The 21,211-nt window shown below is 39.9% G+C and overlaps 5 protein-coding genes and 3 long non-coding RNA genes across 21 annotated transcripts; 5 read left to right on the top strand and 3 right to left on the bottom strand.

Moving 5' to 3' along the window:
• Nucleotides 1-1,168: 1,168 nt before the first annotated feature.
• On the bottom strand, nt 1,169-3,653 carry LOC116933126. Of its 7 annotated transcripts, none has more exons than XR_004399904.2 (9): nt 3,512-3,653; nt 3,168-3,426; nt 2,740-3,022; nt 2,597-2,660; nt 2,008-2,472; nt 1,820-1,949; nt 1,696-1,758; nt 1,555-1,629; nt 1,413-1,496 (listed from the first exon to the last, which is right to left on the bottom strand). XR_004399904.2 is itself a non-coding variant. In XM_032940992.2 (5 exons), exons 1-5 carry the CDS (start codon nt 1,836-1,838, stop codon nt 1,222-1,224), a joined length of 342 nt encoding a protein of 113 aa, XP_032796883.1. In that variant the 5' UTR covers nt 1,839-1,949; the 3' UTR covers nt 1,169-1,221. The 7 variants fall into 7 exon arrangements, 1 of the variants encoding a protein (XP_032796883.1); XR_004399903.2 differs by having other exon boundaries at nt 2,008-2,486; XR_004399900.2 differs by having other exon boundaries at nt 2,008-2,660.
• Nucleotides 3,654-3,766: 113 nt separating this feature from the next.
• Nucleotides 3,767-6,079, top strand: LOC116933128 (extensin-3-like). The gene is made up of 15 exons (XM_045180055.1): nt 3,767-3,785; nt 4,109-4,193; nt 4,247-4,330; nt 4,385-4,489; nt 4,543-4,626; nt 4,680-4,763; nt 4,818-4,943; nt 4,997-5,080; nt 5,135-5,218; nt 5,273-5,377; nt 5,431-5,514; nt 5,568-5,651; nt 5,705-5,788; nt 5,842-5,925; nt 5,980-6,079. Exons 1-15 carry the CDS (start codon nt 3,767-3,769, stop codon nt 6,077-6,079), a joined length of 1,296 nt encoding a protein of 431 aa, XP_045035990.1.
• Nucleotides 6,080-6,705: 626 nt separating this feature from the next.
• LOC123466552 (CUE domain-containing protein 2-A-like) lies at nt 6,706-8,896 on the top strand. Its single transcript, XM_045178797.1, has 6 exons — nt 6,706-7,052; nt 7,134-7,336; nt 7,408-7,547; nt 7,613-7,777; nt 7,838-7,963; nt 8,026-8,896. Exons 1-6 carry the CDS (start codon nt 6,967-6,969, stop codon nt 8,179-8,181), a joined length of 876 nt encoding a protein of 291 aa, XP_045034732.1. The 5' UTR covers nt 6,706-6,966; the 3' UTR covers nt 8,182-8,896.
• An 8-nt stretch (nt 8,897-8,904) lies between these two features.
• On the top strand, nt 8,905-11,170 carry LOC116936379. 2 transcript variants are annotated; one of them, XM_045178791.1, is made up of 9 exons: nt 8,905-9,020; nt 9,095-9,239; nt 9,325-9,477; nt 9,558-9,693; nt 9,811-9,941; nt 10,026-10,166; nt 10,296-10,435; nt 10,515-10,782; nt 10,859-11,170. In XM_045178791.1, the coding sequence occupies exons 2-9, from the start codon at nt 9,113-9,115 to the stop codon at nt 11,002-11,004; spliced, it is 1,242 nt and encodes a 413-aa protein (XP_045034726.1). In that variant the 5' UTR covers nt 8,905-9,020; nt 9,095-9,112; the 3' UTR covers nt 11,005-11,170. The 2 variants fall into 2 exon arrangements, with proteins under 2 accessions (XP_045034726.1, XP_045034723.1); XM_045178788.1 differs by having other exon boundaries at nt 8,967-9,239.
• Nucleotides 11,171-11,969: 799 nt separating this feature from the next.
• On the top strand, nt 11,970-13,550 carry LOC116922326. 4 transcript variants are annotated; one of them, XR_006647034.1, is made up of 6 exons: nt 11,978-12,149; nt 12,233-12,317; nt 12,473-12,620; nt 12,790-13,004; nt 13,093-13,216; nt 13,272-13,550. It is a non-coding gene; the product is annotated as an uncharacterized LOC116922326 (long non-coding RNA). The 4 variants fall into 4 exon arrangements; XR_006647033.1 differs by having other exon boundaries at nt 11,979-12,149; nt 13,093-13,211; XR_004393950.2 differs by having other exon boundaries at nt 11,970-12,149; nt 12,473-12,704; nt 13,093-13,550.
• A 1,070-nt stretch (nt 13,551-14,620) lies between these two features.
• LOC116933112 lies at nt 14,621-16,423 on the bottom strand. Of its 2 annotated transcripts, none has more exons than XR_006649604.1 (6): nt 16,286-16,423; nt 15,630-16,225; nt 15,430-15,536; nt 15,106-15,356; nt 14,848-14,989; nt 14,621-14,776 (listed from the first exon to the last, which is right to left on the bottom strand). It is a non-coding gene; the product is annotated as an uncharacterized LOC116933112 (long non-coding RNA). The 2 variants fall into 2 exon arrangements; XR_006649602.1 differs by having other exon boundaries at nt 14,848-15,029.
• Nucleotides 16,424-17,013: 590 nt separating this feature from the next.
• LOC116933094 lies at nt 17,014-18,840 on the bottom strand. 3 transcript variants are annotated; one of them, XR_006649608.1, is made up of 3 exons: nt 17,849-18,840; nt 17,461-17,788; nt 17,014-17,401 (listed from the first exon to the last, which is right to left on the bottom strand). It is a non-coding gene; the product is annotated as an uncharacterized LOC116933094 (long non-coding RNA). The 3 variants fall into 3 exon arrangements; XR_006649607.1 differs by having other exon boundaries at nt 17,014-17,095; nt 17,161-17,401; nt 17,461-18,840; XR_006649606.1 differs by having other exon boundaries at nt 17,461-18,840.
• Nucleotides 18,841-18,967: 127 nt separating this feature from the next.
• LOC116933078 (F-box-like/WD repeat-containing protein TBL1XR1) lies at nt 18,968-21,175 on the top strand. The gene is made up of 8 exons (XM_032940975.2): nt 18,968-19,345; nt 19,457-19,621; nt 19,757-19,954; nt 20,037-20,123; nt 20,192-20,310; nt 20,373-20,541; nt 20,598-20,705; nt 20,779-21,175. The coding sequence occupies exons 1-8, from the start codon at nt 19,088-19,090 to the stop codon at nt 20,803-20,805; spliced, it is 1,131 nt and encodes a 376-aa protein (XP_032796866.1). The 5' UTR covers nt 18,968-19,087; the 3' UTR covers nt 20,806-21,175.
• The last annotated feature ends 36 nt before the right edge of the window (nt 21,176-21,211 follow it).

Below are 21,211 nucleotides of genomic sequence, written 5' to 3' on the forward strand. Positions count from 1 at the left end.
GTAGTTTCTTCTACGCTTTATTTTTCTACGTTTTTTCCCAGTCGAAATTTTCCCTAGTTAATTAATGAAACATACTTAAAATCTCACACTGACGAAGCAGCCGATCAGCTGTTCTGCGGCAGAACAGCAGAGAGCAGACCTACGTCCGATTTTAAGAAACCATGAAATCGGTAAATGAAACTCTGCATGCTAAAATAGTAAAATATAGCTACAAAAAGGATTTGGGCTGCCGTGAAGGTATCCTTATCAAGCAACTTTCATCCAACGACCTAGTCGAATAGATTTTTTTTCTTTCAATCAACAGAACCTTAATATTAGACATTTATCTTATAGAGTAGAGCATAGACAACCCACCTAAAATTGAAATTTTAGGTTAAAACCTGAAGGGACCATACATGGCCTAATTGACTGGTTTTACCTGGTAATACCTTTATTGTTTGTGTAAACGCTCTGTGGTCCTTTGGGCAGGCTGATTGATCTTGTAAGTTGTAAGCCCCATTTTTGGCCCCTGTTGGGAATTGTTTGGTTGATTGCTCATACAAAGAAATGTTGTTAGTTTTTTATTTTTTTTATTTTGTGTATAACAACTGTTTTTAAAGGCTTGTACGCATCTCTGCCTGTAGCCTACTTGTCAAGAGTTGGTAGCTTTACTTCCTAGCTAAGACAACCAGACAAAGTACAAGTGTAAAATGTAATTATTTGTATGGGTCGATAAGCAAGTTATTGATGATGATCTCAAATAGTGAATAATTCATATACACAGTCGGTGACTTTTGTATTGCGATAACTAAGTAAACGAGTAATGAGGAATGGAAGAAACGAGATAACGAGGCGGAGGTAGGGCTCGGCCCCGTGTCCAATGGGTAGGTATTTGGGCGAATGGGTAGGTCTTCTCGGCAAAAAAATTGGATCCGGTGGGTAACGGTTCCTAAGACTTTGTGCCCACTACCTACCCGGGTTCCATGTGGGTAACACAATTTCGAAAACCGTTTCTATTCCCCGGGTTCAAAACCTGGTTATCCCCGATTTCCTACCCGATTACCCGAGTTTTCCCCTGAAATCAAGTGACGCCCTTTGAATTTCCCGCCAAAAAAATTTTTTTTTGCTACCCTCCCTTTTAATTTAACATGGGGCTTTGCAAGCCGCCATTTTCCAAGATGGCGGTGGGTATACCCGGTTTGCCCATCAAATCCGCCCAGCCTACCCACTTTGGCAAATAGACTACCCGGATCGCTCATGGGCGACTTTTTTTGGCGACGAACCGCGGGTAAACCGGGTTTTCGAGAACCGGGGACGAGCCCTACCCGGAATCGCCGGAATTCCTAAAATGCATGGTGTAAAAGGGTTCTTTGTTTCTATTAAGACTTTAAATGTTTAGAATCGATTGGTTATCCTCATAGCAAATGAATTACCGTTCAGAGCTTTCCTTAAATTCAAGGTGACGTCATTCGTTTCTGCCAACTGCTGCGAAATTTCTGCTGAACATCGGGCAGTCTCTGTAAAATGTACATCGTTCGTTTAGTTTAAGTATAAAACGTTTCTTTGATTCACTACCGTCTAATTTGGCTGTCGTCAAGATCCAAACGGTGAACATTGTTTTCGCCAAATGTTGCGAAGTCTCTGCCAAAACTATCCAAAAATCGATTAATAAGACTCTTCTCCATTTAAAAAACAAAATGTTTTAATAATATATACCATTCAATTCCTTCTGCATGGTCTGAAGAGCTATCGCCGTTTGTTCCATTCGTTGTGACGTATCTGAAAGTAATCAGTTAAAACAAATTGCAATTAATGTATCTTTGAGGCGCACATAACAGACCTAGACGAGTTTCTCCCATGTCTTGTGGATGAACCAAGGAATACGAATAATGATACGGATGGTAGTTCCATGCTGCAGCTGGTAACTAGGAGCAGGCAAAGTGTGCGAATCCAAGTACAACGACAAGAAACTAAGGTATACGAAACATAAAGTTAAACAGTTTAACTGATAATTAACTATAAACTTACCGATATCGGCATTTTTATCCGCTTAGTTCGACTCGTACCGGATTTGCGCGTCGAATTAATGAAAGTGTAGGAGACAGTCATCCTTTTATACGTACGGGCCTTCTTTTCTTTCAACAGTTGCACGCAATGTCCTCACTGGAAATGTTTAACGTCTTCCGTATATCGTTAAACGATCGATTCTCCGGAAGGAAACCTGCTGATATTCCTTGCAGCTATCGTCTTTATTTTCTAATCAAAGCTTTCTTGTCACCACACAGATCGTGTTTGTCGTGCGATAGCAGAGAAAAGGCGTTTAATTAGACGTTCTTTAATGAAGATCATTGTCCTTAAACGTCCTTTCGAGGGGATCTTGCGTGATTTGCCCCTTGCAGCGATTGAACTGATTGGTGTTGCATTCGAGTTTGTGATACTGGACACTTGGATATTTTCTCAGAATGGAAAGGATAGGCAAATCACTCCCATTACCTTCAACAAACAATCTGTGATGAAAGGTGTTGAATAATTTAATTATTCGTTTGCATTAAGTCATCAACTTCATTTCCCGCAAATGAAGACGAAGAGAGACATCAATTTGAACGATCCAACGTACTATTTCTTGTAGTGGATCCCATTGTATGAAGGGCTCGAGTATTTCCGGAAGGTGTGGCAACTTACTAAATGGAAACCCAAACATTCAACTGCATTTTCACTGGTAGATTGTGGTTAAAGCTCTTAGCCGACCCCTCAACTTACATTAAGCTCAGATGCGTTTTTGTGGAATGGATTGTCTTCGGCATGACAGGAACATCCAGCAGATGGTGCACCTAAAACTACGCAGCACTTCTCGAAGGAATCTCAACCAGAGGTACGTAATCAACGCAATATTTCAACAGCCAATAATTTAAATGATTACAAAATTTAGTGCCACGTTACACTAGTCAGTTGTTCGCTTAACGCAGCCTGCTTCGCAATATTTAGCCTACGCGTTCCTTCAGCAAAACGAGAACTCGGTCAACCTTGTCCTTTTGGTGTTACTCTAAAGACAAGGTAGTACAACAGGAATTCAGTTAACATGATGACAAATTAAAGAATGTGCTTTTGCATTTTAATAATAGAACAATTATTTTATACGTATATTAACTGATACGAAAAATAAAATGGAAGAAAACATCAACATATACCTGACAATCAAAGCGTCCGATGGCGGCTTTCAACGGTCCAGTTGATGTGGAAGATCCTTGGATGAATGTGAACTGTGGATCTGGATATCGTCTTATATACACGCCAACACGTTCCACATCCTGGTCTTTCCAGGAATCAAAGTTTAGGGTAGAGGAACCTAATTCTGAAGGTCACCAACTTGAAGGAAAAATGTATGTTTCCACGTGAGCTCGAGGATATGGCCATTCCCCTTCATTTGACCCAATCTCTTGTAATGACCTGGAATAAGTGAATAACCTTGGGCAATTCAATAATGAAGAATCAAAACCCCGCTTTACATTTTGCAGCTCAGTAGCTCACTCACCTGCACGGCATGCACTAGTCTAGATTTGTGGCTTTTTATTCTGGTGTAGCGATTCACACAATTTTCGCACATGGATGTAGTTTTCTTTCACAAACGGGATATGTTTCGCAATTCGTGGATATACACCAATCACGCACTTAAAATAGCACTGCATCAGCACTGGGATTTGCCACTGCACTGATTTTGTTTAGTTGCACATGCTAAAAACCGTATTTTAGTGGGTAGTCTAGTTAGATAAGCTTAGATAGAATATAAATGTGTTCCACCTCACTTGGTTACTTTTGCACAACATTACCCCAATCACTGTCTTTCACTGTTTTATGCATAATTTATCTCTAGTCGTCACTCACAATCATTTCCATGCAATGAAATCTTATGTCTCGACTTCTTCACACAATTTTCACATGAACCGTCAATCCAATCAACCTCCTGATTACTAACTAACGATTAATCATACATTTTTTTTTCAGGAAATTTGCAATAAAATGTGATTCTAATTTGTGTACCTGATGCCTGTTAGAATTTAGATGAAACTTGTTTCTGTTCAATTATTCAAAAGCATTTTTTTTTGTTGTTGTTCTCGTTTCTGTACGATAGGAAGGGCAATCTCTGCGGGTGAAGAGGACACTGGGCAACGAGGATCGCCGCCGGAGCAACAAGGACCGTCGCCACGGATGTTCAGGTACATGTTTTAAATGTTTAACTGTCTAACCATGTTTTTTTTTATGTAACTAGGAAGGCCCCACCACCCACCGAAGAGGCTGCTGGGCAACGAGGATCGCCGCTGGAGCAACGAGGATCGACGCCACGGATGTTCAGGTACATGTTTTAAATGTTTAACTGTCTAACCATGTTTTTTTTTTATGTAACTAGGAGGGCCCCACCACCCACCGAAGAGGATGCTGGGCAACGAGGATCGCCGCTGGAGCAACGAGGATCGCCGCTGGAGCAACGAGGATCGCCGCCACGGATGTTCAGGTACATGTTTTAAATGTTTAACTGTCTAACCATGTTTTTTTTTATGTAACTAGGAAGGCCCCACCACCCACCGAAGAGGATGCTGGGCAACGAGGATCGCCGCTGGAGCAACGAGGATCGACGCCACGGATGTTCAGGTACATGTTTTAAATGTTTAACTGTCTAACCATGTTTTTTTTTATGTAACTAGGAAGGCCCCACCACCCACCGAAGAGGCTGCTGGGCAACGAGGATCGCCGCTGGAGCAACGAGGATCGACGCCACGGATGTTCAGGTACATGTTTTAAATGTTTAACTGTCTAACCATGTTTTTTTTTTATGTAACTAGGAGGGCCCCACCACCCACCGAAGAGGATGCTGGGCAACGAGGATCGCCGCTGGAGCAACGAGGATCGCCGCTGGAGCAACGAGGATCGCCGCTGGAGCAACGAGGATCGCCGCCACGGATGTTCAGGTACATGTTTTAAATATTTAACTGTCTAACCATGTTTTTTTTTATGTAACTAGGAAGGCCCCACCACCCACCGAAGAGGATGCTGGGCAACGAGGATCGCCGCTGGAGCAACGAGGATCGACGCCACGGATGTTCAGGTACATGTTTTAAATGTTTAACTGTCTAACCATGTTTTTTTTTTATGTAACTAGGAAGGCCCCACCACCCACCGAAGAGGATGCTGGGCAACGAGGATCGCCGCTGGAGCAACGAGGATCGACGCCACGGATGTTCAGGTACATGTTTTAAATGTTTAACTGTCTAACCATGTTTTTTTTTTATGTAACTAGGAGGGCCCCACCACCCACCGAAGAGGATGCTGGGCAACGAGGATCGCCGCTGGAGCAACGAGGATCGCCGCTGGAGCAACGAGGATCGCCGCCACGGATGTTCAGGTACATGTTTTAAATGTTTAACTGTCTAACCATGTTTTTTTTTATGTAACTAGGAAGGCCCCACCACCCACCGAAGAGGATGCTGGGCAACGAGGATCGCCGCTGGAGCAACGAGGATCGACGCCACGGATGTTCAGGTACATGTTTTAAATGTTTAACTGTCTAACCATGTTTTTTTTTATGTAACTAGGAAGGCCCCACCACCCACCGAAGAGGATGCTGGGCAACGAGGATCGCCGCTGGAGCAACGAGGATCGACGCCACGGATGTTCAGGTACATGTTTTAAATGTTTAACTGTCTAACCATGTTTTTTTTTATGTAACTAGGAAGGCCCCACCACCCACCGAAGAGGATGCTGGGCAACGAGGATCGCCGCTGGAGCAACGAGGATCGACGCCACGGATGTTCAGGTACATGTTTTAAATGTTTAACTGTCTAACCATGTTTTTTTTTATGTAACTAGGAAGGCCCCACCACCCACCGAAGAGGATGCTGGGCAACGAGGATCGCCGCTGGAGCAACGAGGATCGACGCCACGGATGTTCAGGTACATGTTTTAAATGTTTAACTGTCTAACCATGTTTTTTTTTTATGTAACTAGGAGGACCCACCGAAGAGGCTGCTGGGCAACAAGGATCACCGCTGGAGCGCCGCTGGAGCAACGAGAATCACCGCCCAGCCCCGAGATTCACGCCCATTAGGACGACCGAAAAAAAGAAGATGGTACGGTTGAGTATTGCCAAATTGGCATTTTCTTACTTTATTTCGTATTGTCATTTGTGTGATTAACAAATGTGTTGCCTTCGTTCCTTTTTCCTTACCGTTATTTTCCCTACCAGCATTAGGCTTATGGTTTCACCTTGCACTGAACACGCACATTCACTACACCTTTACCCCACGGTACGTTCACCGTTTGTGTTTGTTTTTACGCTCCGGGTAGGGAGTAGTGTGTTAGGTAATTTAGCACTGCTTACATCGGTTTCACGCTTAGTACTTGGTGGTGTAGGTATACTAACACTAATTGCTTTCAAAATAAATAGTAAAACAAAATAAATGATGTTATCTCTGTCTATTGTTTTCTATTGAATATGGACTGGTGTCTTGAATAAGATATCAATACAAAAACAATTCTGTAATCGGGTTTCATACCCCGATTTGGCAACCCGATAAAATCTTGATGGGTCACTAGGCCAATTAAAAGCAGCACATAACCCGCCCAACCCGCCCCATAAACCAAAATGAACCACCCGCTCAGCAAAAAAACCAACCCGATCGACGCGGGGCTGAGCCCTAGCTCGTGCAGTTTTCTCATGGTGTAACGCGGAGGCAAACGAGCCAACTTCTTGCCAAAATCCCGAACTCCCCTCAAAATCTGGCAACATCCACACTCCCGTGTCAATATTTTTTCGTTCGACACTGCCTACTGTGTCTTGTAGAGTTCTGAAGAGTTTCGTCTATTTTAAAACCTTAAAATAAACAGTTGTACTGGTAAAGTTCGTGTATTGTTATCCCGCATTAAAGAAGCTACCGAAACAACCTTAAATTTCTTCCGAAATCGAATCTCATTATTCGTCTTATTGATTGAATCATGAGTTGCGTTGAAGACCAAGAAGTTTTAGTAAAAGAATCTCTCTTGGTATTTCTTAAAGACAACATTCCACAGGCCAACTTGAGGTTGAATCGCTTAATTATTCCTGAAAAGTATCTTTTGAGGAATGGGAGTAACTTATTGCTTTGTCTGTTACTCCATTTCAGTCACATCGATGAAATTGTTTTAAGCTATGTGGTGAGCATTTTAGAAGAAATTGGGTCTGACTTGTGCCAGGAAGATATATTTGATGTAGAATCTTTCAGTGAGATGCTCACTGCATACTTTCCCGACTTTGCCTCTATTCCTCATTCCATCATTTGTCACTGGATCTTTGAACTATCATCTAAACTCTCAAAATCTAAAGAAGGTACACAGATTGTTTATACAGTTTCTAGCTGTATAGTTGTATAATAATACTGTATTCTGTCCTTGGATAAGATTCAAAAGGCTTGAAGGTCATGACGGATCTTGGATTAATGTTCCCTGCTCCAGCAGTGATAAAAGCAGACAGACTGTCTCCAAGAGTGTCAGAATCTAGTGATGCAAGCACATGTGACTCATCTCAGTCAGGTTTCCAGGTAAGCAATATTTTTATTTTGTTTTATGTGCTAAAGTTTATAACTTTTTATGCTGTAATCCTTAGGAGTTTGAGAAAACAGATGATGTTCGTCTTTTATTGGAGATGTTCCCATCAATTTCTCTAGTAGAAGCCACTCATTGTCTTTCACTATCAAATAGTTGTGTTGAAGAAGCAGTACAACTTGTTCTCCACAGGCAGGAAACAGGGGAATCCCTTTCTAACCCGGAGGTATATTTTTGTTTTTAATTATTTATGTGAAAAATCCAATGCAAAGTACTGGTATGCTAGACCACTTCCTTGCACAAGACCAGACCGGTGAACGATGTTACTCTCAAGAAGAAGATTATTGAAAAGTATTCCTATATTGACCAAGATGACGACCAACGTGAACACAGGCCTCCGCCAGTCAAAACAGTAATCGGAGTTTTTTCATTTAATTATATGTTCAGTCAGGACTATTTTATTTCTCTTGGTAGCAACCCAAAAAGATGGTGCGATATTTAGACAACAAGGTGGTGACAATAAAAGGAGAACGTTACACTGAAATCAAGGAGGAAACCGAGGCAAATAAAGAAGAGGCCAAGAAAACGTTCGTCACGCTTAAACCAGCTCGCCAGTACCGATTCCATTGAAGACGAGTCTAGGAGACAAGTAGGTGGGTATCTGTAGCTAAGCTGTTGGACATGTGAGACCCAACAACACGCCTGTCATGTAAGATATAGCTATTCAAATCTCTAGACCCAGAGGCAATACCCTTTCGCACACAAATGTCTCTTTAGTTTTATAGTAACGGTGCAATTGTTCTGCTTTCTTTCTATACTAAGCAGAAGGCCAATGCCAATTCGAAACAATTGTTGATCTTCCATTTACTCTTCTCTTTGTTGTGTTCATTTATTCTTTGAACCTCTCTGAGTTCACCTCACGAACCAAAAAGGAAAGAAATCTCGTTATCACGTCTAGCCTTGGTACGGTGTCAATGTCTTAACCACGGGCCCTTTTAGAATCAGAGGGTATTCTCTACACTAACATATGATAATATTCTCAACTATTTCCCCATTGACCCGGCGCCAATTGTTGAACAACTATTTAATGTTTTGTTTATCGCTACTTTTTAAATGTGAGAGGACAACAACAAAATTTAAAACTATCTGAAATCACAGTGAATGCAACCAGGATCTCTCTTGCCTCTTCTCCGTCTTGAGTGGCTTCATGCGAGAAAGGAAACCAAATTTTATGTTCTAGTTTTCTTCTAGATTTTCTTTTGTCTTGGAATTCTTGACCCTGCTCTAATTATACTGTAACGTATTTGTCGTACATTCCGGAATACACAGCATCTCAACGGATAAATCAGACTGTGGCTGCCAAAATGTGGAGCGAATGCGTCGATCGTGGCGGAAGTTACACCTTTCAAGCCGTTACGAACAACTCAGTAACGGATCTGAGATTTGCATATTTTCCTGCATAGCCAGTGGTCAAGGCGGAAGTTATTGCGAGTAGGAAAACCTTTAAATGTAACTTATTTTCCATTCTGTCGGGCATTCGCAGGTCAACCTCCATTCAAAGATGCTGGCGGCCGTGGTCCAGTTGCTACTGTCTATCGTTATCTTTTCGCCCTTCGTTACATCGGAAATCAGCCCAACCAATTCCAACACTTCATTGAATCCAGCCTTGGACGTTCGCGATGGAAAATGTAACACATTTAATTCTAAAACTAATTTGAAATCTAATTAATCAATTGAATTTTTCTTTTCTTTCATTTGAATTTGGTCCGACAGTTTTTGGCTTATTTGAAACTGTCATCAACAATAACCGAGCTTGCAGGGCATTGAGTGGTGACATTGGCACCTGTCTTTCTTATCCGGAATGTTTTGCTTTCCGTGGTAACATCTCGGGTGCTTGCGGCAGGGGATTTGGATTATGTTGTGTCAGTAAGTCGCACACATCGAAACGTTAGGATAATTGTTCGAAATAACAAAATGCCTCTTTCTTTATTTTTTTCGTTTTCTAGCCACAAAGACCTGCCAGGGTGTTATTTACGCCAATAACACGTATTTCGTCAATCAGGGTTATCCGGCATCGTATACCGCTGCAGGGCAATGCTACACCACTGTTAATCGCCTAGCACCCAACATTTGTCAACTTCGGTATTACTAAGAAATAGTTTTAGCATTTTTTTAGGGACCAAAAAATAAATTAAGGACAAAATAACAGTGTTGTAAAATAACTTACAATCTCTCTGATTATGATAATTCCATTCCAAGGCTGGATTTCGAGGCATTTTCAATTGCCCAACCGGAATCGGTGGAACATCGCTGCGTCACGGATAGCTTTGTGGTAACTGGTACCACGTCCCCAGTACCTGTCATTTGCGGTGACAATGCTGGACAGCATAGTATGCTTATAAAAGAGTTCATTAAAAATAAAATATTCATTGGTTCGTTAACCGGTTTTTTTTCTTTTCGATTGAATCTACCAGTGTATTTGAATATCGGCTACAATAGTACAACTCCCATCATGCTGACTATGATTACAAGTAATTTGATGGTTGGCGGTGTCGCTTCTGCCCGCAACTGGAAGATACGAGTCTCACAAATTCCTTGCAATGAAGGTTTTGCAGGTATGCAAATGCATTCGTTATTTTTTATTTCGTCATTTTCTTTCTTGATTTTTGTTTATCTTTCCTGCTTCAAAACCAAAGTAAAAAAAACCAAAAAAAAAAAAACTTATCAAATTTTAATCGTTATAGCGCCGCCGGGATGTCTGCAATATTTTACCGGAAGTGTAGGTGTGATAAGGTCATTCAACTTTTTTTTTGAATCCCGAGGCGTGAATACAGCTCGACAGCTCTCGTTTCAAGATTACACGATTTGCATCCGCCAAGAATCCGTAAGTTAAACACACGAAATTTAAAAATTTTCTCAAAGAAATTCAGTTGATTTAAATATTGGACGCATTAATTTTGCAGAATTTCTGTGAAATGCAGTACAACCCATGCCCTGATCAGGTCAATTTACCGGGCCTCGGATTCTCCATCTCAGGCGCTTTGACGGCTGGGGCTACTACGGTTGCGTCCGGAGTCGATGCAGCGTGCACCGCGGATTATTTAATGATACCTTGTGGTTCGGATATACGAGGTCAAGCTATTAAGTCGAACGGAGCCGTTTGTGCCGCTCGGTTATGCGGCAGTGCCTTTAACAGCATCAATGCCGAAACCCGATCAACGCCAGTGTTTAGTAAGTTGATAAGATTTTGTTTCAAGACATCTGTCCGAGAATGCAAATTGTTTTATTGAATTTCTACCTTTTTTAGCGAGATCCGTGCCGTTCGAATTGCGTTACTTCACTAACGGACTGGAAGCCGGCGAGGGTGAACAAGGTAATTTAGGTTTTTGTTTAACCTATCAGCAAGAGCCATGTCCAGCTTCCACCAACAGATTTCAGAATATTTTTATCTAAATAAAGTTTGCATTCAGTCAAACTGCAGGTTTCTTGTTTTACCCGCTTGTTTGTAATAATTTAATTAATATGTAATCTTTTAGTGTGATGAGTGAGATGGATAAATATCTTCTTGACAAATCTTGTACTCTACTAGAATTGCAATACACATTTGATACAATAAAAATGAGTTAGCGGGGTAATACTCTCAGAGTTGCCGCGAGCGATTGATTGATCGAGAGCGATTGAGCGATCGCTCGTTTTTTTGCGAGCGAGATCGAGCGATTGATCGCCCCAATTTATCGAGAGCGAGATCAAGAGCGAATGGTGTTGAGCGATATCGATCGTAACTTCAGCGCCATCTAGCGGTCGCAATTAAAAGATCTGTAAAACGTTGAACGGTTGCCTTTTTCCGTTGTAACATGTGAAGTGGTCTGCCATTGAAGACGCCACTTTAATTGACAGTTTTTCAGCAAACGAACAATTATGAGATGGATCCCGCCTTCCACATCAAAAGATGCCCTGTTATTGATTTGTAGTTATTTTTTGCCATATCTATGATACCAAGTTTCACTTTTTTTTTGAATTATCTCCATTACTAATTTACTAGAACTGAAACTGAAAGTCAAGATAAAAACTCAAACTCTTCGGGAAGTCGGTAATTGTTTTGATGGACAGTGGGTCATTCCAGAAATACAATGTTTTGGTGAGCGATTTGAGCATATCGATCAGCGATTGATCACTTTAAACGATCGAGCGATTGGAGCGAATTGACCATAAATTTCAGTGATCAGCGGGCGTTGATCACCAAATGGTGAGCGAACGGCAACTTTATACTCTACATGTTTTTTTCTATACTTTAAGGGGAAAGCCACATGACTTTCCCGATACTTTCAAACGAAAAAAAAGAACGAATTTTAACCTTATATGTGTTATTTGTTTGATGATTAGACGCACACATAGATGGCGTTCGCAAATGGAATCGATCAAATCCCATTCGATCTCGATTTCAGAACTGTTCAAATCGATTGCTCTTGATAATCAAAAACAGATCGATCGAATTGATTGTGGCATCATGGCGGCATGTTTGCTACTGAAAATTGAACATCGTGTGCAGCTTCGATTGCGTGATACTTCAAATTCAGCTTTGTTTAATGGTGGTTAAGGTATAAGCATTCGCACATTGATATCCATAAATGCATGAGAATTTTTTGTGTATGATATTGTATGTTGTGTTTATTTTTTACAGAGTAACCAGAATAACAAAAATGTTAAATGAAATGGGGATTGAAATGTGGGAGGATGAAACTTGCTGCCATGGATTTGAAAAAATGGTAAATGGAGAAAATTTAAATTTAAACTAATGAAAAAAAAGTTTTGTTTTTGCCCTGGCCATTGTATGTCTGTGTAAACAACCTCTTACACTTTTTTTAGTTAATCTCATGCAATTTAAATCTCATTTACTAATTTTTATGAACCATCGTTGAAGTTTTACAGGAAAGATCAGCCAAGTAGGAATACTTGGCTGGTATTTCAGCAACCAGAACACATCCCCTGTTCCACACATAGAGCTAATAATATAATGCAGCTATCCACCTAAAATTCAAAATCAGTTCACCGTGAGCTTCAATTTAAGTGTAATTATGAAGCAAATGGACTCCAACTTAGATCACTTATTAGTAGTACTTTGCTTATAACTTCATTCATGTTGAATATGCATGGTAATGCATTTGTTCAGACCATGGATAAGAATTTTACTGTGTCTGCTGGAGGTGAAATCTTAGTTAATTGCTCATTGTTATACAGGTTCATGATTGATGTTGACCAAAACAAGAGATCATATTTTTACGTTGACAAATCTTATTAAGCCACATATAACACAACAGGGATCCAAGAGAATGAATCCAACAGACACATGATGATGCCATCCTTTTACCTTCAGCTGAATACGTTTGGTAATAAACATTTCGATCGCACCGACGCACTCAGGAGAAGATTGTCGATGAAATTCCTAAGTACAAGTAAAAACGAGAATCCTTTAATTTAGTCTTGTTTTTTGTTTTTTTGTTGTTATAAATCTAATGAGTTTCTTTTTCTATCACTCTCCAGTGAACTTTTGCAATTGTTGGTCGCTGTCGAGCACTGGGCCACGCTGTGCCAACAGTACCAAATAGTACTTCGAAAGGAAAACGCCTCCACCTTAGCAACCGTGTCTTTACCGTGGATAAGTTCAGTAAATCTCATCTGTAGTGGAGAAAAACGGATAATCTACTTCTTCTTTTATTCAGTACTGAGTAACGTGAGAAACTCACTCACTGGAAGGCTCCCAAAACACGTATTGTTGAATATAATGTTCGCATCATCGCCAAACACTACACTGGTGTGACGATGAAAAGGATGGCTGCTCTCTTCGACTTTGCTGTTGAAGAAACAGAAGAATTTTCTTCTAATTTGGTTTCCAGTAAAACTGTAATGTCATGCGTCGAGGCCGAACCAATCTATATGAGAAATACTTGTCCGATTTTTAAAATTCGTTTCAGGAGATTACAGTGTTCGATTACGCCTGATCAGTGTCAAACCTAGCTGGTACTGATTTACAGGTTAAAGAGGAAATAGCGCTATTTATAGACCTTTATTCGAGTAGTATTAGTTTTCCATATAACAGTGTGGATGTGCAGCAGTGCGTAGTCATAGTTCGACAAGGTTGAAATAGTTATGCCCATAAAATTATAGAGGGATTATATTCTCCAGTTTCCTTGTAACTCATGGCTCTATGGTTGAGCACTGGTGTGGTACGCCGTAAGTCTAGGATCGATTCCCGGCAGACTTAAAATGCTTCATGGTTACAAATGAGTCGATGAATCTTGTACACGCAGCGGTAAGCACTTACAATTAGGGTATAATCCTGAAATATCACAAGATGAATGCGAAATAAGAGAGACAAAATATTGGTAAAAAAAAATCAAATGCTTTTTACGTACATTTCACCTAGGCACAGCAATGTGCAAGAGTAGTAGATTTCATTACAATATAAGTTGTAGCTCAGTGGTAGAGCATTGACTTTATAAGCTAAAGGTAGTGGGTTCGATCCCCAAACAGTACATATTGAATGAATGAGTACTTAATTAGAAAGTCTCATAAAGGGCAACGCATGTTAATAGGTGTGAATAAATGGAACTAGAATTAAAGTCTGCAATGAATTTCAAGTAAAAGAACATGCATGAAAGCAAGCAAAAACAAATTAATATTTTTAAATATTTGTATTGTTTAGGTAGTAATTAGTTATTTAAGGCAGTGTCTCCGCTTGCCATCAACCAAGACAAGCCGAGACACTGCCTCAATTGAATTTGAGCCCCCGGGGAGATTACCCGGGGCGTGGCTAAGAGAAGCCGGAAGAGGATGGAAGGTTTCGGACAAGTTTTTACGTGAGCGATTAACCGTTAATTCGGATTTGTGGGTAGCCTCTTCGCCCTCCAATGATATCATAGAACTTGAGGACCCCCACGTCCCCTTTCCGGACAGCGCACTCACAACCTTTGCTGCTGATCACAGTAGGGGCATGACCCCCTACGGGCTTATCACAAGTCAAGGGGAAACGGGGCCACAGAAAAGAAGGGAGCCCAGATATGCACTTCAATTTATAAAAATAACTTATTTTATCTTCGAGATGAATCAGCAACTAAAGGTAACGTTTAGCTAGCATTCTTCGAAATAACCACATGCGCTTCCAACTGTTATCATTTTAAAATCTCGTTTAACTTGACGCCTCTTTTGATTCAGTATGATTATTAACCTATGTAAAGGAAACAAAACATGGATCAATATATAAATGTTTTTCTATCAATTTGTTCTCAATAATCTTACATCTCGTTCTCGGGGACCAAAGGTATTCATTGTATTCAGCTAATGTTTTGACATGACATAGTCTGTTGCATCCTGCTCACCAGATCTCCTTGGGTTTAAACATTCATCTTGCAATGTTATTGCATCAGCGTGAAAAGAAGCCCTATGCAAAACAGACTCAATTAAATCCGGTCTCAAACCACCTGTAACATTTTCATATATAACAACATTGAATATTAAGCAATATAGTACATGCAAAAAAAAAGAGAAGTTTGATACTTTATCCGAGAAGTAGATTATCTGCAGACACCAAAAGTGGGATAATCAAGGGTTACAAAGAATCAATACAAGTCCATTTTGGTATTTCCCTTCAAGTTTCTTGTGGGCTAATGCTGGGTAAGACTTCCATCAGCAGAAGCCTGACATTTTCAGTCCATTGACCACTATAGTGTGAGCAAACAAACATTGCTTGATTGCAATGGTGGTGTCCAAGTCTAAAAGGTCAACGTTGATTTTCCAGTGTTAGTAACCTGTGTGCATTAAGTTTCACAAGTATGATCTCAAAAAAGAATCATGCTATTAAGTATTATAAATGTTGAAAACCTTAGAAAATCTCTTCAATGAGGAAAACATGATGAAATTGAGAGACTAGTAGAGTATCTCACTATATCCTGGATCAGAAGCTCATACAGCTGACAGCAAGGGAAACCCTGTCCAATACAAATAGCAATTTTTCTTAAGTGTTATGTTATTTTTACAAAAATATGCATGACAATGGATATAATAAATATTGTTAACCATACCCTAAACTTCAGATAAATAATCCTTCAAGCTGTCAGCGTATCCTCCCCAAAATTCAAAGATTACAAGCAGTGATTTAACTTGTCAGAGATTATCGGACATGTTAGCAGCATGTCAACGCCATCTAATATCCCGATTTGTAACTTCCTAAAACTGTTACGGAATAAAGAATTAAAAAAAAAATGGTATCTAGACATCTCGTACCAACTTTTTCAACCATCTCGTACCAGTAAGAGATGGTGGTACGAGGTGGCAGCTGTCGGCAGAACTCTCTACCGGCTGGTCCGAGATGGCTGGCACTCTACCTTCTATCTAAGTACCAGACATCCCGTACCAACCGGAAGATTATGAAGAATGGTGAGATGAAGATTAAGACGGTCTGACTACAAAAAAAAACAAACATATGAAAGACAATAGCAATAAATGTTATTCTTCATCATACAACATTTTCTGACAAAATTTTGTTTGAATGCTAATGCCAGGTTCAGAAAAACCAGTTCTACTTTTTTTCCCCCAGCTTCTACTTTTTTAAAGCGAGGATTGCTGCACTAAAATCAGGCGATGTTATATCATTTTTCTCTATTTTTGTGTTTAAATCCTGAAAGTAGTAGAAAGGTATCAATAACGAATAGTTTCTATTAGACTTTGGGGAACCTACTTATGCGTTTGGTTAACTTGTCGTTTGATTCAGATTCCTTTCTTCGTTTTATTTTCTCATGTTGGAAGTGCACAGGCAAAGCAGATTTTGTATTGAACAGACTGAAGGTAGTCTTTTGAAACCATCACTGTAAATGTTCATGCTTCTGTTCTTTCATAATTGCTTCCTTTTTCTGATCCTCTGCTTTTTTTCTGCTTCGGTACTTTTCTTTGTCTGTTCTTATGCCTTACAGATTGACAGCACAGCATTTTTTGATTTACCAAACAAAATTTCTTCTGGACTCTGGAGCTGGCATTCATATAGAAGGTAGAGTGCCAGCCATCTCGTACCAGCCGGTAGTGTTCTGCCGACAGATGCCACCTCGTTCCACCATCTCGTACTGGTACAAGATCGTTGAAAAAATTGGTACGAGATACTTTGGGTACGAGATGTCACAAACCCCCCCAAAAATCTAAAAAGAAACTCATCCATAATAATCACTGAACCCTGATTACGAATACAAAACTTGCTTCAACTCCTCTTCCCTAGTTAACCATTAGCCCATAACTATTAATCTAGTAGGCTATGGTTTTGATCGATTGCGATCGCAGCGCCATCTATGTGTGCGTCGAATCATTAAACAAATAGTACAGATACTATACAGGTTTAAATTAATTATCTTAATAATTCGTTTTTGCAACAACTGGGAGAAAATCATCCAAATTATATCAGACCAGTAGTCAGCTAAACACCTTTCAAACGGTTTTATGCAAATTATTCCAAGATGATAGAACTTGAAAGAATTACATGGGGAACTTAATCACGTTTAACCTGTAAAAAAATTCTCCCACACATTATAAGTCTGTATAAATAACTTAACAAACTTTCAAACCTACATAATGACTTATGAATTGTTAGATTTTATGTTTAGAATGATCTAGTGTCAGACACATTGGCGATGCAGCTTCTTTCACACAAGAGACGTTATGCATAGACCAAACAGATATTGAGGCATGTAATTTCTACTGAGAGAAAATGTGGTTTTCATGATAGTTGCTCAGAATATTTGGCCAATTTAGGCTCTGTCAAGCACATTTCCACCCTGCAGATAACTGGTCAGCATTCCATGGTCTGCAACTTAAAAATATAAGAAATGGACAATAATTTCCTGAAGTTTTTAGATTAATCAAAAATACCTTTTGAGCTGTTAGTTCCTGCCCAGGGGAAAGTTGATACAACAGAACAAAGAACAATTAACCAAGTAACAACATACTGGTTCAGGTACCGATGCAAAATCTTGTCTTCAAATGTTCTTGTAATTCCATGATATTTCCACTTTAAAAATATTAAATATTCAAATAAACTGACAAAATTCTATAATCTTTCTGTTCGTAAACTTTTAGGGAACTTAAATTATTAACATTTCTTGGAAGACAAGGATCCCCGAAATTGTTGGTATCTCATTTATTCCACCCAACATACTTATTTTTTCTACAAAGTGAACAATGGGGTTCAATAAAATACCTGAAAGGTACAAACAGAATAAGTAAACTATGCAACATTCATAATGCTCTCATCTTCTACCACATGTCACCATCACCCAGAAATTAATCCATCAAACTTTGATCCCTTTAACAATAGTTCCCATACCAGTAGCCATTTTGTAAAAGAAAGTAATTACTTAACACATTTAACATGTTTTAGTAATTCTATAGGTTTGTGTCAATGAAATTGTAAAAATTTAATTTTCAAATGATGGACCTGCTGTAACTAATAAAAATTTAAAAGAAAAACAAAATAAATAAGGTTTTTAACTTTCGGAATGACTGGTTCTAACATGCTCTTCGAGGCCTTTTGAGGCACTGACTTTCACTCGAGAATCTTTACTTACCTACCCAAAATCTTTCTGGTGCACAGCTGGGTGAAATGCAATATCCAATCAAAACTTTTACAGATAATGCAATGCCAGAAATATTAATGTGTGTCGTGTCTGCATACAAGAGATCATCAAATCATCAGCAGGCGTTTAGAATTTTCCCTCTAGAAAAGAAATCTAATTCGAAGCTATGCACGGAAATCTGTTTCAGCTTGCAGTCGGCAGAACCATACACGCGACTGTCTGTTTGGTAACTGATGACATGAGTGATCAGTCGGCCGACTGGAGACAGTTTGATTTCTTCGAATAACCCAAAAACTATTAGTTGCACATGAAAACAAAGTCGATTTTCGTGATCATCGCTAAATTCTGAATCAAAATCATGTGTTTTTAAGTATATCTAGATTTTAGCCAAAAATGGTAAAGTGGGAAGGCTATACCCTTACCACTTTTGTCAAAATCGGCAAAAAATGTTACCTCCGGGAATTCTATGAAACTCATGGATTATAATCAAAATTGAACGCTGATTTCCGATACAATATCAGTTTTCCCGTTAGTATTGCAGTTTATGAATAAAACGCAATCAAATCGGTTTAGTGTTGAAAACGCCATCTATTGGCAGAAATATCCGTAGAAATGGTGTTGAATTTAGCAATCATCTAGAATCTAGACAGAAGTTTAGTTTTCCGTATCGGAAAACTACATATCGCAGTGGTTTTTTATCAACAAAAAAGAAAGTGCTGCGTCATCCTTTGAAACGATGAGACAGTGGAACCGGAGCACCCACTTCAAATTATCAGTAGATTTAAGATAAAACTACATTTTTTTTCTAAAGAGTAAAGTTCAGATATGCCTCGTTTGCATGGCCATAAGTTTGTGGTTTTATCGACTCTAGAAAACCTGTCAACAAAACTCGAGAATTATCAAATCGTTGCGTGCTTTAAGCCATGCCAGTCGAATTCACAATTTCGTCGAAAAATCTTTACGACGCTGGTCTTCAAGTATCAAAATGTTCTTTCCATCCGAGTGAACCAGTTCTCGCCTGTGCAATCGATGGTGGAAAAATTTGCTTGTACCACAAGCAACACACCGAATTCAAAGGTGCTGCTGAATTGATTGTTCCTTTGTCTCAGTGGAACGAGACAGTTTTTAATCCTGTTCCAACACAATACCCCGTTTCCGGAATTTCCTGTCTACAGTGGGACGTAAGTTCTTGTTTGGCATGAACCGTTTGAGATTGTAATTCGATTAACCCTTTTGTTTTTCCACGCTGATTCGTGTTACACGAACACGAATGAATGGGCTGTTTACACAAGGTGGAAGGCAAACGATTAGCTGTTGGTTACGAAAACGGCACGTTGATTTTGTGGAGTCGGGACGGATGTCGTTTGTTCGAAAGGAGAAAACACACGTCTAGAATTTGGAGCATTCGATGGAATCCAATCCTGCTCAATGTCTTCGCCAGCGGAAGCAACGACAGGGTAATAAATCAGTGTAAAATGAATGGCTGTTTAGCACGCGATGTTTTCACGATAAATCCTACGTGACTCGACGTTACATTTCTTCTGGTTTTCTTTCGGGCTTCGTTTTTTTATATTTTCCTGTTGAATTTCAAGTCGGCCTTGGTGTGGGATGCTGATAAGAAACCTTCACCGCTCGTCCAACGATTCGTGGCTCATGACGGAGATCGGATTCACGACGTCGTTTGGATTTCCGAAATTCAATTCGCTTCGTTTTCCAGGGACCAGAATGACGGGATCGTTCACATTTGTCAAATCGGTAGAGAAACTCCGATCATGACGTTCGTGCACGGTGTAAGTCTGACATCACCACGTCTTTGTCTGTTGTTGCAATTGAAATTCGATCACTTTGAAGCTGACGGCTCACGTAAATTAGGATTCGATAGAGGCGCTGAAATGGAATGGCCGATTCAATCTTTTGGCTTCGGTGTCATCTTCTAGCGACGACCGGCTGCTTTTACAGGTTAATAAAACAAAAATTATTTCATTTCATTTGATGTAGTAAAATACCTGAGATGTTACCTAATTAAGGTCTGGTCACCGAGTCGAAAAGATCCAATCAGAAGATTAAATTACACGAATAAATCGCGAGTTGGATGCATTGATTGGTTTCCACCGGGACGTGAGTCTGACTCTTTACTCATTGTCGGGTGAGAAATGGATGATAAAATCTTTGAAATTTCACGCTTTCGACATTACTTTGACTTTGAAGGGGTTGTGCGGATGGTTCGCTAATCGTCTGGAATCTGAATGACGACGAAGATCAACACCAAACGCTTTACGGACATTCTCTTGCCGTTAACGACGTATCCTTTTCGCCAGACAGGCGATGGTTAGCCTCCGTTGATCAAGATGGATACTTGATCATCCGATTGACGACCGTTAGTTACCAATCTCGCTAATCATATTCACTTACCAGCCAATTGAATTGCCACAGGACTGGCGAAAAGCGTACGAGGCCAAGACAGGACCCAATTACTGGCACCAAACTCTTTCGTGGAGTGGATCCAGTGACAAATTAGCAGTGACCAACGTTAGTTCCGAGGTATATACGCAGGCCAAATAGAGAATACATCCTTCCGTTTATAGCTGATACATCCGCTCTATCTGCTTCACAGGTTTTTGTTGTCGAAATACTCCATTAGAGCATCGGTAGTAACCTGAATCGTCCAGTTTCACGCATTTCAAAGTCTGCCAATTTGTTTAAAACATTTATCTTCGAGATTCTCTTTTCGCATCGTTGTGGTTGCGTTTGACTCATGTTCTGTGTTTGTCGCGAAACGTTCAACCCTTGTTGTTTTTGTGCTATAACACGAGTCATGAGAGCGAAACGTGACCGCTTGTTGGCTTTTCGACACTACACCACGATAAATAGCGCTGCTTCAGCGTGAACGTGCATACGTGGCCACTTTTGATTTCAAGTCAACAACGACATGCAAACAACTCGAAAACTTTTTAAAATAGCCACACACACACACACACACACATAAATAATACAAAAAAATTGTGACAAAATTTCCTTTTTTTGGTTTCATAAACGCTTTGAATTTT

Source organism: Daphnia magna, linkage group LG1 (genome assembly GCF_020631705.1).
Source record: "Daphnia magna isolate NIES linkage group LG1, ASM2063170v1.1, whole genome shotgun sequence".
Taxonomy (NCBI): Eukaryota; Metazoa; Arthropoda; class Branchiopoda; order Diplostraca; family Daphniidae; genus Daphnia; species Daphnia magna.

What these genes read in the sequence shown, in the direction of transcription:
- LOC116933126 (XM_032940992.2), bottom strand. An exon ending in GACGACAGCCAAATTAGACG is followed by an intron (nt 1,497 to 1,554) that starts GTAGTGAATCAA and finishes TACATTTTACAG; the next exon opens with AGACTGCCCGATGTTCAGCA. An exon ending in TTTAAGGAAAGCTCTGAACG is followed by an intron (nt 1,323 to 1,412) that starts GTAATTCATTTG and finishes CATGCATTTTAG; the next exon opens with GAATTCCGGCGATTCCGGGT.
- LOC116936379 (XM_045178791.1), top strand. Translation starts at nt 9,113, where the DNA reads ATGCTGGCGGCCGTGGTCCAGTTGCTACTGTCTATCGTTATCTTTTCG. An exon ending in GGACGTTCGCGATGGAAAAT is followed by an intron (nt 9,240 to 9,324) that starts GTAACACATTTA and finishes TTGGTCCGACAG; the next exon opens with TTTTTGGCTTATTTGAAACT. An exon ending in TTGCAATGAAGGTTTTGCAG is followed by an intron (nt 10,167 to 10,295) that starts GTATGCAAATGC and finishes TAATCGTTATAG; the next exon opens with CGCCGCCGGGATGTCTGCAA.
- LOC123466552 (XM_045178797.1), top strand. Translation starts at nt 6,967, where the DNA reads ATGAGTTGCGTTGAAGACCAAGAAGTTTTAGTAAAAGAATCTCTCTTG. An exon ending in AATCCCTTTCTAACCCGGAG is followed by an intron (nt 7,778 to 7,837) that starts GTATATTTTTGT and finishes CTGGTATGCTAG; the next exon opens with ACCACTTCCTTGCACAAGAC. An exon ending in GGCCTCCGCCAGTCAAAACA is followed by an intron (nt 7,964 to 8,025) that starts GTAATCGGAGTT and finishes TTCTCTTGGTAG; the next exon opens with CAACCCAAAAAGATGGTGCG.
- LOC116933078 (XM_032940975.2), top strand. Translation starts at nt 19,088, where the DNA reads ATGCCAGTCGAATTCACAATTTCGTCGAAAAATCTTTACGACGCTGGT. An exon ending in TTTCCTGTCTACAGTGGGAC is followed by an intron (nt 19,346 to 19,456) that starts GTAAGTTCTTGT and finishes TGTTTACACAAG; the next exon opens with GTGGAAGGCAAACGATTAGC. An exon ending in ACGACCGGCTGCTTTTACAG is followed by an intron (nt 20,124 to 20,191) that starts GTTAATAAAACA and finishes TACCTAATTAAG; the next exon opens with GTCTGGTCACCGAGTCGAAA.
- LOC116933128 (XM_045180055.1), top strand. An exon ending in TCGCCGCCACGGATGTTCAG is followed by an intron (nt 4,944 to 4,996) that starts GTACATGTTTTA and finishes TTATGTAACTAG; the next exon opens with GAAGGCCCCACCACCCACCG. An exon ending in TCGACGCCACGGATGTTCAG is followed by an intron (nt 5,515 to 5,567) that starts GTACATGTTTTA and finishes TTATGTAACTAG; the next exon opens with GAAGGCCCCACCACCCACCG.